Source organism: Amblyomma maculatum, chromosome 11, assembly GCF_055883805.1.
Source record: "Amblyomma maculatum isolate TAMU_Amacu chromosome 11, ASM5588380v1, whole genome shotgun sequence".
NCBI lineage: Eukaryota > Metazoa > Arthropoda > Arachnida > Ixodida > Ixodidae > Amblyomma > Amblyomma maculatum.
Window position 1 is genome coordinate 25,840,616 of NC_139354.1, and position 14,032 is coordinate 25,854,647.

A 14,032-nucleotide genomic window follows, 5' to 3' on the forward strand; every position below is an offset into this window, starting at 1 on the left:
CGTGAAGTGAAGCATGCCCCTCCCCTTCTTCGCCTGGCTTATAGGAGTAATTGTTGCCGAAGAGGTTTCGCGCGTGCGCTAAACGTTACAGGTAAAAAGGCTGATTACATTCATACACCGAAGTGCATGTATTCAGAAACCAGCCTAATAAAATATAGCTTAATGAACTTAGTTAGCAAACACAGATTTTGGAACGCAGATAAAGCTTTTGATATCAAATATAGTCTATTTATTAAGTTATGGGTCACCTCTTGTGAAGCACCCGGCATGCCTAAATTTATTGGTTACTGCTGCCAACTGGGCCAGGTCACTGGCGAGCCCGCGCTATCGTTCAGGAAGTCAAGACGCCATTATTCCTCACGAAGACAGGTGTAATAAAGTAAAGCTAGTTTTATACCTGCCGTTCTTGAGTTCAGGCCTTGCCCGCTGACGTGCTGCACAGCGGCTTCAGCAGAAGAAATTGGCGGGAGGTCTGCGACTGCATTATATGCGTACGGAAAATTCTGAGCTTTAAAGCCACGCCCCAGTGGGTCATGGTCGCAGGAAATTGAGCGCTGAGCGCGCATAGGAAACGGACACATATTTACTGCCAGACTACCTCTCCAATAACAACAAAAAAAGGAGTTGAAGCCGCTCACCGTTGGTTGTCGTTTGAGACTAGATTGGCCTCATTCCCGTGGTCCGAAGGCACAGGCGTTAAACTTCGAACGGAGCGGTTACAAATGCATCCTTGTTAACCTGCTCACCAGGGGACACAATCGTGTAAGCATGCTCCTATTTGATGATAACTATCGTAGTGCATGAAATCTAATCAGCATGAGTATACACTGCACGCTGACAACTTGCAATCTGCGGATGATGATAAAGGACGGGGTGGGCAAGTTACCATGAAAACCTACAAAATGCGTCTGCCGATAACTGCTGAATATGTAGCCAAGCTTGCAGAGCACTTTTATGCGGCTGGAAAATCAAGACTAGTGAAAATGACATGCTCGCAGAAACTTTACCCTGCTCTTGCCCTCAAGAAGAGAGGAACCCTGTGAGTCACCTCTCGTAATTTAGGATTAGACGCGGGGAGGGGGGGGGGGGGGGGGGAGAGAGAGAGAGATAGCGGCGGTCAAGGAATTGTATCCGCGAACGAAACTGTCGCCCTCGGAAATAAAGAGGGGGGGGGGGGGGGAGGTGGCAACATGCCTGACTACTCGTCAGATTATTATCTGTGCGTCAGTACGCACACGCCGAATGCTAAGCTAAAAGCCCGAAGGATGTGGGTTGTGGTTAAAGTCCGCTTAGGCTCTCCTACAGTATCTTAAAACTATCTATAACAACAGATTTAGCATACAGGAGGCGCACTATTATTGTTGTACTGGACGACTTCGCTGAACGTGAAGGGCAAGGTGTGGTCACTGCGCGTGCGTAGACGTCCAGTAATGTGATCCGGCGAACAATAGGAACATTTGGTTTTCGTCCATGTCCACTGCAAACGCGCGTTTCTGTTCTACACGAACACGTGTAAGAACGAACTGGGAAAATCATCTAAAACCTGTAACGTCTAACAAAACGAGAATTCTCAAGAAGACTCGTTGCAGAATGCGACGAAAGAAACATAACAAGGATACGTCGACCACGTGGTTATGGGCTTCCGAGCACGCCCAAGAATTAAAGGCATATAATGAAGGATTTTACAAAGGGAAAAAATTCTGTTAAGGTTTAGGCCATGTTAACGCAACGCTTTTTGGCGCATGTTCCACGTGTGTACGTCCTACCACTGAAGCCGATATATCTTCGCAAAAGCAACGGCAAGCCCGGATATCGTCTGCTTGGCCAGTGTATACATATCCTTTGGCCGTGAGATACATTTTGGCTACCACAAGCAAACTTCTGAACCACTAGGCGAAACGAAAAAGATTTTGATAGAAAATTTTGTTCACCATAGGCGTATAACTCGCAGTTCAACACATAAACCACCTCCTAGGTGACTTTGACAAGACTCGCCGTGCTCAAAAAAAAAAAAAAAAAAAAAGAAAAAAAAAAAGACGGCGATTGTCTGCGGTGAAGGTCTCCCTGGCACTGCTCCGCTTTATGAGAAGCACAGGCCTAATCGAAAGACTATGACTTTGCTATGACATGACTGTAATGTGATGTGATGCGGCGTGTCTGTTATGTGACTGTATTAACTTCAACTATCCCTCTCTCACAACTTTTATATCCACTGATCCCCTTCCCCCAGTGCAGGGTAGCAAACCGGTTGCTTTTACTGGTTAACCTCCCTGCCTTTCCTCCTCCTCCTCGCCGCGCTGCGTCAATGGGTTCTCAATGTTGCGGCACGCAAACGTTTTCGCCTCACTGCATACGCCAATGATCACTGACCGACTTTTGGCGAGGAACTAACTGCCAGCTTTCCTTCAGAGCGGAAGACGTTGTAGACAAAGGTCTCCGAAGATAACACTGGGAGCGGAGGTGGGAAAAGAAAAGAGAAGGACACCCTGCGTGTAGCACTGCCTGCTTTTCGCGGCATTGGTAAGGTCGAATGCCCGTCGGCCTGCCTCACAAAGGCTTTCGGCTTTATTTGTGGACGAATAGGGAGAGAGCAAAACTACTTTGCCAACACGTTCAACGAGCTTTCGGTACGTGGGGAGAAGGCAGGTGGTATGTTCGTCAATAACTGCCAGGCTCGGCGAAGCTAGGGATCATCAGACTTGACTGGCCCGTTCCGCTATTTCCAATCGCTCTTCTCTCCCCCTCCCCTGCTTCCTGACGTAGTTCGTGATACGCCTTCCTCTTTACATTGCTGCTGATTTTATATATTATGGCTTATAATATTTTCAGTTTGACACTAATTTTCCAGACTAAATTCTCAGCCGGCGCCGATAGCATTCAGAATGCCTTCTTGCACCATGCGTCGAAACTCTCCCTCATATTTTAAGACTTTACCGATTGTCATTCACAGAGTGCATTGTTCCAAAAGTCTGGCACATCGTTCTGGTCGTTCCCGTCTTTAAAAAAAAATGCGTAGGTGTCAGTGTTTCCAAGTACCTTCTTATCTCACTTATGTGAAGTAAATGAACGTGTCATATCTGAATATATCCTTCGTACTGTGAGGAAAAACACTTCCAGCATGGGTTCAGAAAAGGCCACTGCAGAGCTTGGAATCATTTTTTTTATAAAAGTGATTGTTCACTCGATAACAGCAAAGAGATAAATGCAGTTTTCAAAGATTTCAGTAAGGCCTTTGACCATGTTTGTTAAAGCGAACTCGTACCTTGACATAAACAGCGCCAAATAACCTGCTGGTTACACTGCATCCATAGTTGTCATTTATGCGGAAACTAGTTGTTTAGGTTATTGGTTGCATCTGTTCCGTTCTTGTGTTGTCCTCAGGGGTTCGCCAGGTAGCGTCCTCGGCCTACCTTCTTCGTTGTGTTTATGAACAAGATAATCACTGCCGTGGACACCACTGCAATAAGCATTAGCGTATTTGCAGACTACAGTGCTCTTTAAAAGCCTATCGATACTGTCAATGATGAAGACTGTTTGCCATCGAACCAAAACACAATTGCACACAGGTGCACGAAATGACTAATGCAAATCAATGCAGTTCTTCATTTACGACTTTAAAAAAAAACACGTTCGAATTTGTCTAGATATACTTTAAACCAAAGCATTTGACTCAGTAGAAACCTCCGTGGTCATGCAGGCATTGCGAAATCAGGGTGTAGACAAGCCGTACGTGAAAGGGCTGGAAGATATATATATATATATATATATATATATATATATATATATATATATATATATATATATATATATATATATATATATATATATAGTGGGTGCACAGAAACCATAGTTCTGTATAAAAAAAGTAACAAAATTCCTATAAAGAAAGGTGTTAGACAAGGAGATACGATCGCCTCAGTACTATTCACAGCTTGCTTAGAGGAAGAATTCAGAGACTTGGAACGGGAGCAGTTAGGGATAAGGGTAGATGGAGAATGCCTCAGTAATCTGTGATTTGCTGATGACATTGCCTCTCTAAGTAACTCAGGGGATGAACTGCAAGGAATGATTGATGACCTAGACAGGAAAAGTAGAAAGGCAGGCTTGGGAATCAATGTACAGAAGACTCAGGTACTGTTCAATAGCCTAGGAAAGGAAGAGCAGTTTACGTTAGGTAGTGAAGCACTGGAAGTAGTAGGCGAATATGTCTACTTAGTAGGGCAGGTAGTAACCGCGGATCTGGACCATGAAAATGAAATAACAAGGATAATAAGACTGGGATGGAGCGCATTTGGCAACCACTCGCAGATTATCACTAGCAGCTTACCGGTATCGCTCAAGATGAAAGTATACAACAGTTGCATCTTACTTGTACACACCTGTGGGGCTGAAACGTGGAGGCTAACAAAGAAGGTTCTACTTAAGTTGAGGACAACGCAGAGGGCTATACAACGAAAAATGCTAGGGGTAGCGATAAGAGATAGGAAACGTGGTGGGTCAGAGAAATAACTCAAGTTACTGACATTGTAGTGCAAATCAAGGAGAAGAAATGGGCATGGGCATTACATGTAGTTACTGAACTCCAAGGAAAGGAAAACGTATAGCAGGGGGTGGCAGAAAGTTAGGTGGGCGGTTGAGGTTAAGAAGTTCACAGAGCTAAAATGGAATCAGCTAGCACAGGACCAAGTTAACTGGAGGATAATGGGAGAGGCCTTCGCCATGCAGTGGTTATAGTCGGGCTGATGATGATGATGAAATTTATTCCGGCTGATAACAACCCAGGGGCGCAGCTTTAAAACACTCAATAAACGGCCGCAAACATTTCTCAACCTTGTAAAAAAAAAGACCACTTGCCCGAGTAAAGCTTCCTGTCCCACGTTTCTGCGAAATATTTAATTTCAGCTCAGGCGACTACCTGCGCCCATGCTTCATCTGACAGACTATAGGCACACAGAGCTACTACGCAAACCCACACTTTGCTCCCATAGCTCTTTTGCTTTTTTTTTTTAATTCCTTCTTTGTCCGCACATCAGTGCTAATAGTTATGCTGATTCGAACAGTTTACCAGCTGACGTATTTGGCGCGTGATGTTGCCGGTGTTAAGGATGACGACAACAAGACAGGCGCGCGATTCGACCCCTTTTCAGTTGAGACCCGCTCCGCTTCAGCCTGTCGCACAGTTGCCAAATTGCGAAGCTGTAATTAAGAAAAAAGCGTCTAATTGAAACCGTTGGAAAAAAAAGCGCGAACTCCACAGAGAGATGCGGTAGAAGCCAGACATGGCAATAATTGAATTAAAGTATTGAAATTACTGTAATTTAATTACCTTTTTTGGTAATTTGTAATGTAATTAATTACGTTTTTCGTTTGCTAATTTAGTAATGTAATGAATTACTTTTGGTAGTAATTTTGCAGCAAAAGTAATTAATTCCTTTTGAAATTACTTTTACTGAAGTGCGTCTGGTCTGTTCCAGTTTTTGCTCTGGTCTTGTTTTTGTAATGGCAAGTGCTATAGGAAAGAGAGAAGGAATAGCTCTCTGGGACGGAATTTGGCGGAAAGACGAAAGGATGTGTGTGCTTCGCGTCTAGAGAACAAGTTGTTTTTTTTTACTAGGTTTACTTAGTTTTTGCATGGATGGAAACTAGAAAGTAATTTTAAAATAATTGAATTACTCAGTAAAAGTAATTGTAATGTAATTTCCTTCCTTTTTGGGAGAAGTAATGAGTAACGTAATTTAATTATTTTCTGCAATTTTCAGCAAAGTAATTAGTAACGTAATTTAATTCCTTTTCAAAAGTAATTTTCCACGTATGGTAGAAGCAAAAGAAACCTTTGAGCAGCCGAGTCGCCGCGTTGACAGGATATGGGATCCCGTGCTAGTGTCCAGCGGAGATAAAGCTAAAAAAGGGGAAAGTGTGGCCCCAGTCTGAAGGAAAGCGGCGCGCGAGACCGAGTTGGAAAAGCGCGACACCAGGATATAGAAGTTTGTCAACACATCCAATCGGCGCAGGCATAGAAAGTAATGAGTAGAGGTGCCCAGAGTTGGCTGTCAGGAACCCGAAGTTCAGGACAGTCTTGAAAAGTGTGCACAATGCAGTGTGGAGCAGTGCTAACGCGTAGTCTGTGACACAGGGGACCTAGGCAACCTGAAACAGGAGAACGCGCAAAAGGCCCAAAACAACCCTCAGGAAAGTGAGCTTGATGCAGGGAGCCTTTGCTCGGTAGATGCTCTAGAGTATGTCCTTGGCTGCTATGCTAATGAGAGCTTTGTTCATGAACCGCGAGAGCAGTGTACCCGCAGTGCCTATGGGAATCCCGGAGAGTTAGTCAACGAACACGAGGCGCACTTGGAAAGCATGGGAAAGAGCTCCACTGCCGGTGGTGGAAGACAACGTAGGACCCTATCTCGAGTTAGCAGTGCTAACTGTCACTGATGAGAAGTGTGGGATTGTTTTGAAGCCCAAAGAAAGCATCGATCCGCACTGCGTGTCAGAAACAAGGGAGAATAAATTATGATCGTGCGACGCGTGCGGATTGTTTAGAGGCTAAGCCCAGAAAGAGTGATGAGCAGTTGTCCTCTGAGGGCACTAAGTTGGCAGAAGTAATTCCTAGCCTGTGTGAGACAATCGCGGAATTCTGCAGCAGGAGCGTGTCGAATTGGAGCCACACGGACGCTGACAGCGAAAGGCCATTACTAGTTGAGCTACAGAAGTCAGATCAGCTGGTTGTGGACTGGTCCGGCAGCAGATGTAGATGTATACAAGTGCCGACATAAGATGCAGACGGGATGTTTAAGTGTGAGGTTCAGCCAGGTGATCCAAAAGAGATAACGCTGCACTGCGAGAACATAGATGCTATTTCGGTACAGGAGGAAGAGTGTTTATGCCGTGTGGGTCAAAATCCGCAGGAAGCCGATTTCGTTGGCGAAAAGCGCAAGAAACACTCTATAGGCGTGAAAGAGCTAGAACCATGGTGCGAGATTGAAGCAGACTAGAGTTGGTTGTTAGGAAACCGAAGTTCAGGACAGTCTTGGAAAGTGTGCACAATGCAGTGTGGAGCAGTGCTAACGCGTAGTCTGTGACACAGGGGAGCTAGGCAACCTGGAACAGTAGAACGCGCAAAAGTTGTTGTTGATTGGTTCACAGGAAGGGAAAGGCGCAGTATCTGTCACACTTGCTCTGTGGACACCTGAACCGCGCCGTAAGGGAAGGGAGGAAGGTGGGAGTGAAGGGTGTAGCACGCTTCCCCGTGTGGCGGTTTCCGCGTGTCGGAGGCAATGGGTCATCTCCCCGCAGTGCCGAAATCCCGTGAAGTAAGTGCCACGCGTGTGTTGTCCCGTGCGGCGGCTCCCCCTGCTCACAATCCCCTCTCACCCCACCCTTCTTGTTGGCAGTTGAAAAAGCCGGGAGCAGGGGTCGCGCCCTACCGCCCCCCTTTCCCCCGCCGAAGCTAATGGTTTTTAGCGGGCGTCTTGACGAGGAGCTTGTCCGCGTTTTCTTCTTTTGATCTCTTTTTTGCTACTGGAGGTGAAGGGCGCTTGAGGGCGAGAAGAGTATAGGACTGGACCAGGCGACTGGGTTCTGCGAAAAGGGGGAAAATGGCCTTTTGTTCCCCATTCTTTGAGCGTTGGCGTCAAGTGTACAGGTGGGTGCCGCTCCACGGTTTTTGTGCAAGATTGTCGGTCAACGCATAGCGGCGTTTAAAGAGCCCACAAGTGCTCATTAAATTTGGCCGGCCTACGAGTGTTTGGGAGCCCAATAAATGGCTGCGTCGAAGGCGAGAGGGTTCTGCAAGTGCCGAAAGCGTCCCTCAATGGACTTGAAAAAAGTTGTATTTGAACTGCGGGGATAAATAATACTGTTCGGGATGCAAGTGTTCTCCTTTCATTTACATGCCGCGATGAGATGATACAGAGGTGCAGAGAAAGGGTAATTAAGGCTGGTCCCACATACGATTATCCACAGGGTGGCTGGTCAAGCTTTTAAATTTATTTCATATTTTATATGCTGTCATCTGATCTGCGGAATAAATCGATGTAATTACTCGCTCCGCCATCCATCCACACTCAAACGTTTTGAAGCGCACGTAATATTTTTATTAGGGAAAGATTGGTAAAGAACGAAGTAACGTCATGCGTAGTAGCAATTGTAGACTCGTCGCTCCGCGCGTTATAATTTTTGTGTTTCAAAATTTATTTCCAATTTTTTTCAATTTGTTTATTTCGTATGCATATACGGAGTGGGTCGATGAAAAAAATCCAGATATTGTGGCTTCCAATGTCAGTAAACTTGACGCATTGAAAGCTTTTCCACTTCTCCTGTTTTTACATTAAGAAATTAGTGTTTTAGAGTTACAATAATTTTATATCGTCCGGTGTCAAACTCTAAGAGGCCATTTTTATACCCCGTAAGTTTTTCGTTCTTTTGGTATCGACCATTATTAGTACCCGAAGACCAATATATAAAGTTTCCTTCTTCGTTAGCCTTTTGAAAGAGCTATTCAACGTAAATCAGAAATTAAGAGCCGACAGGCCGCTATCAGACCCTACAGTGAATCTCACCTGCATGCGGTGATCATCCAGACTGAAATTCAATTTCTTTCCGAGTAGAGAAATTACAAGCAGGAAGCCAAGGGATGCGTAGCTCTTCTACCGCCACATCCTTCAACATTCGCGCGCAGGTCTCCCCTGCTGTTCCACCATTTTTTCTTCCAAAGTTCAAGAGCTGTTGCACAGAAATAAGGCCCCCGAGTTGCAGTTACCTGCCTCCGCCTCTGGTGCGCGGCTTGCAGAGCGAAATGTATCGGTATGATGCTGGCAGCATGCGTGTTGTATGGGAAGTATCTTCAACACTCTACAGGATTGCTCTACAGTGATTTGCGTGCCGGACATTTTAGTGCAACGTTTTCTTGGCTTAAGTTTAATGCCAGTCGGTACCTATCCTTCCTGAACCATGATCGTGAGCGTCGGCTTGTATCCACCCAGTCTATGAAGCAGAAAATCAATACGATCAAACTTTTTATTTCTTCTCTTAAGGGAAAAGAGGGGAAGGAGAAGACCCTCGTGAATACAGCCGGATGAGGTGGGGCCCCCTTTACATGTTGATTCCAAACAGGCAGGTACTACAATATTACAAGAACAATATTAAAAGAATAAATTTACAGCATGAAATTAAAAAAGCGAATACAAAAATACAGGGACACATAGGATTTGAATTATAACATGCACAAATAAAAGCATTTTTATTATGCACAAACTATAAAGAAATAAAATAAAAGCTCTGCAAAGTATCATAGAAAATATATACAACATGAAAAACTTACTAGGATGTAATCTAGATGCCCCCGAAACCACGGCGCAACATGAAACCATTATATTGTAGTCTAAAACACTCATCAATAATCTTAAGAAACAAATGGCTACTAGGTCTGTACATTACGAAAGGAAGCATATGAGAATGTGATGTAACTGAAAATGTATCCAAGGTTATTTAAATTTTTTTCTTCGATGATTCCGACCACAATGTTTGAAAATAAGAGTATGCCATACTGCGGGCACATATCACACATAAAATAACAGAAAACATATATGAGCAACTTTCTTTTCTATTTTTGCTACAACAAAATAAAAACAATAATGCGCTGCCTATCTTCACAATCCGCAGAAGTGCTGCATCGTCTGCAAAAATTGTGTTAAGTTCAGCTCTCCGCTGGCAAGGCGTTCCTCCAATTTCCGTATTTCTTCATCCTTCTTTTGCCATTTCTTATTTCGTTTCCTCGCTTGGCCGCCGTTGGGCATTTGAAGCAGAGAAGCCCGGCTCATGGCTTCATCCCGCTTTATTATCTCTACAAATGTGTAGATATTTGGGTGGGCCTTCCCAAGTGTGTTGTTAATTTTTCTGCAAATGAAAATCGCGATGGTATAGGACAAATATGAAATAAGCACTAAAGAATTTATGACGACAATGTCCTTACCTATGCCAGGCTTCCTTTAGGCTCCGCTGTTCTGATGTTGATTCCACTGTAGGACTTCGAAGTTTCCATTGATCCATGTATCCTCGAAGTACAGCGTCAGCTGCATAACCCCCTGCGTTGCTGATGGGGCCGCTCCTTTCAAACCACGCCATGCAAGCCGCACAAACGTCGGTGGCACGAATGCCAAGCTTATCATCTGGCGTACAAATGTGCTCACTGACACATCTTCCACATAAGCTTTCGCGAGGCCTAGCGCTTGCACTTTTCGCCAGATTGCCTGGGAAAAATGAAAATGGCAGCCCCGGTGCCGAGTACCAGGAAAAACTACAAGAAGTGCCTGGATTAGCGCAATTTCAAAGTCTGTGCGCACTATAACAAGCGATAAAGGCAAGTTCACTGATCGTAGCACAGTTTCCTTAAATGTTCTGAATGCCGACACGTATACTTCTCGCGATTTACCTGGCAGAAGGAAGTATGCAACATTAAAACTTACGCCATGTTTTAGCATACTCAGTGTCACCAATTGACAGAACAGCGATGGGCACGAAAAAAATGTGCCATCGATAAACACTTCCTCTGCTTCTACAAAATGGTTGATGGCCTCGTGCGTCGAAAAGCAGATCACGCGGCCAGAACTTGGGCTGATGTCGAAGAGTAGAAAGGCTCTTTTGTCGATGGTTTGGGTGTACACTCCATCCAGCTCAATTTCGGCAGCATCTGCAGGCAATGTTGGTTGTTGTTTCCTTTTTTCTCTATAAATTGTACTTCTGACGCTCTCAAACGTCGGGAGCCTGGCTATGGCTGCGTCATCAACCTAGAAAAAAAGTGGTTGGATCAGCCAGATATTTCGGGACATACACATAGTGTGCCAATAGTTTAACGCGCACACTGCAACTCTGAAATTAATTAGATTACTTTAGTTGCAAAGTGCCATGTATTCAAAAAAATGTTTACCAATGCAATAAAGGGAATTATTTGACTTATTTACTAAACAAATATTCGTTCTGTCAAGGCTATGAGATTAAGAGTGTTCTGAACAGTGAAGTAGAGATACGACAAATACTTAAGCCTAATAAACTCGTGCGAACAACTTCTGTGTCACAACAAGAGGTTGGCAATTCCACAGTACATGTAAGCATGCTATATATGTATGAAGAACGTATGCATGTTTGCAAGACCAGGATGCTGCTGGGACACCTTTTAATTATAAGGCAACTTTAGGATATTGGAAGATACTGTTCCTCCACTCCTCCACTACGGCGTCTCTCATAGCCAGAGTCACTTTGGGACGCTAAACCCCAAAACCAAACCAAAGTAAGATACTCTTATGCACATATGTCTCTGGGAAAGGTCTCAGTTCCAATGCGCAGAGATAAAAGTATACTTAAAACTGGCATAAAAAACAAATGGGCTGTGTTTTTGAGAATAGTTTAACTATTGTAACTATTGTATCTTACTTTCATGAAAGCATTAATTGAAATAGTCAGCTTCCGAGAGGAACCAAATTTTTGCTCCTGATGTTTTTCCTGCGCTGAAAACGAGTGATTAAGACTGCATAGAAAACCGATGGGGTGCATTTTTGATTATTACCAGCAAAAAACTAGAACCCTGCCGACAAAGGGGCTGCGGATATACTGATTGTTATTATGAAGCTTACAAAATATCTGAAAAAATAATAGCGTCAAAATAATCTTTCCCAGAAAATGTGCGAAAGTTCTGTTTATATCTAACGCAAATAGCAAACATACAGTTCATTAAACTTCAGATGTTTCTAAAATGCCTGAAAAGAACTAATGTACAGTGTGCGTGACACATGTGGAGAGCGCTCGCGCTGAGAATTTTTATGCAAAAAATGAAAATCTTGCGGCGATATAAGATTTTGACGCAACGCTTTCGCTAAAGTAAAGCCACACCAATATAAAAACAAGGCGGACACAATCGCTTTCAGTTTTACGTGGTGCAAATTGCTCGAGCGCTGTACAGAATAGTGACGAACACTATACATAAGTAGCATGCATTACATTTTCGAAGCTTGTTTGCAACATGTCGCTGTGGAAACGAATAAAGAGTGATATTACTGCTTAGAACCTGTGATCTGTGCGTGACTAACGTAGCTGCACTGAGATTACCTTATACGGTTTGGCTTATGAACTTCTGCTTCCCCACGATATGTACTAAATTGTTGATCATCTAATAGAAAATAATCAATCGTTTCTGTTTCTGTCATAGAGAGAAGATTCGCTGCGATAACAAGTGGCGTCATTCGACCCTTATACAAGCGTGATTATACCGGCTTCTTATACCTCGCACGCATACTTTATTACTGGGCGCAGTAGCATTTTGTAAACATTTAGCTTGGTAAACAGTTAACGGGCACCTATTCTCATTCATCCTACGCCACCAGCTTGCCCCCTCTAAAAAAATGGTAAAAATAATCATGCTCAAGCCGAATTTTTGTTGGCGATAATAGTCAGAGAAATACAGCGTCCTACTCGGATAGCATCATATACGGCTGTGGTCTCGTACGGCAAATGAATGTGACGTTAAAGTATTCGTACTGATTCTATATTTTGTCTCAAAACACAATTTGAGTCGACATTGGTTACTGCATAAGAATTAACGTCGCGGACAAGTATAGCTTCACATCAACCCAAGTTAGCAGCGACAGCGTTCTAGTTCTATACTTTCAGCTTTAAAGGAATATTCTTAATTCAGCTCAAACATCTGATTAAATAGGTACTCAGGACAAGTTCAATTCGCACCGGGTGTTAATATTGTAGTTTAATTTAACATAAAAATGCTGCAACCAAATCGAAAAGAAAGCATTTAAAAGCTAGAAAGGCCACATCGACTTTCTCGCAAGCAAAGCTGCACCTGCAGGCGTGGGTAACGACATACAAATACTGTTGTTTCATTTATCAGTGCTCATTTTCTCTATCACGCATAAAATATCTGAAAATGAGCAGAGAGTCGATTTTAGCTGAGAAAAAACATTTGATGCATTTGTCCTTAGTGCCCGTTAAAGAACAGATAATTCAGGCCCACATGCCCGTGCTGCCGAAAAAATTGCAGGACAGTACTTACATCACCGACGAGACCGAGCATTTCTCTCTTATATATTTCAGGGGCCGGCAGATGTGGCTCTCGCCTTGTTCTTTCTTTTAGTGAATTCTTGAACATGTCTTCCGTGATCTCGGCGGAATTGGGCGGGTGGGAGTGCTCTGAAATGTCAGAATAAAGGCACTGCGTAAGAGAAAAAGTCTAAGGGGCATTATCGAGCGAGAACGCCCTCTTTTATCTGGTGAGCAGATAACATGTTTGAAAAAAAAAAAAAAATCGACTCACCTTGCGTTTTGATTAGCACGTTTTCTCCGGGCATAAGCACCGTTGCCTTGCAGTTGGCGGTCCAGTATTTAGCACATCTATATGCTGCGGTGTCATCTTGGTTTTTGCGCTCGAAGCAATACTTGTAGCCGTCTACAACAACCGCGTCCTTTCCTTTCTGCGTCTTTACGAACTTCACGTCCATGATGAGAGTACAGGTACAGGAAGTAAGACACAACCCATGCGCTGACTGGCAACTGAAATTGTATTATCCATGCAGCCTCTTAAATAGGGAGCACGGCCAGTGCCATGCCCAGTGCTACAGCAAGCAAACCGCATCCCAGCGAAGGGGGCTGGAAGGCTTCTTCAAAGCACTACATCAATGCTGTATCGTCTGCAATTCACATGGAGAGAGGGTAGAATGGTTGTCAAGATGAAATGAGAAACGACAGGTCATTTTCTGACGAAGTTTCTCATTTATGTGAGGAAAATAAGCGGCCGTCAGCGGTGTGCACTGACAGAAGGCGATCCAACGAGTAGCCACGTACCGCTTTGCGGCAAAACCAAACGTCGGTGATGAAGAAAAGGAAAGAGCAGGAGATATGTTCAGAGGGCAGCGGCACTAAGTGCTCTTTTCTTCAACTGTTTCAGCATCGGCGGAGCGAAAGCCGGTCTCCGGAAACGCTGGAACGCGATGCTTCGCACTTAACACCATTGGCGGCGATGCAGCCGGCA

The 14,032-nt window shown here is 44.1% G+C and overlaps 1 protein-coding gene across 1 annotated transcript; it reads right to left on the reverse strand.

The window, feature by feature from the left end:
* Positions 1 to 6,138: 6,138 nt before the first annotated feature.
* Positions 6,139 to 13,502, reverse strand: pre-mod(mdg4)-AB. The gene is made up of 4 exons (XM_084585153.1): positions 13,319 to 13,502; positions 13,058 to 13,194; positions 10,419 to 10,787; positions 6,139 to 6,147 (listed from the first exon to the last, which is right to left on the reverse strand). Exons 1-4 carry the CDS (start codon positions 13,500 to 13,502, stop codon positions 6,139 to 6,141), a joined length of 699 nt encoding a protein of 232 aa, XP_084441279.1.
* Positions 13,503 to 14,032: the final 530 nt, after the last annotated feature.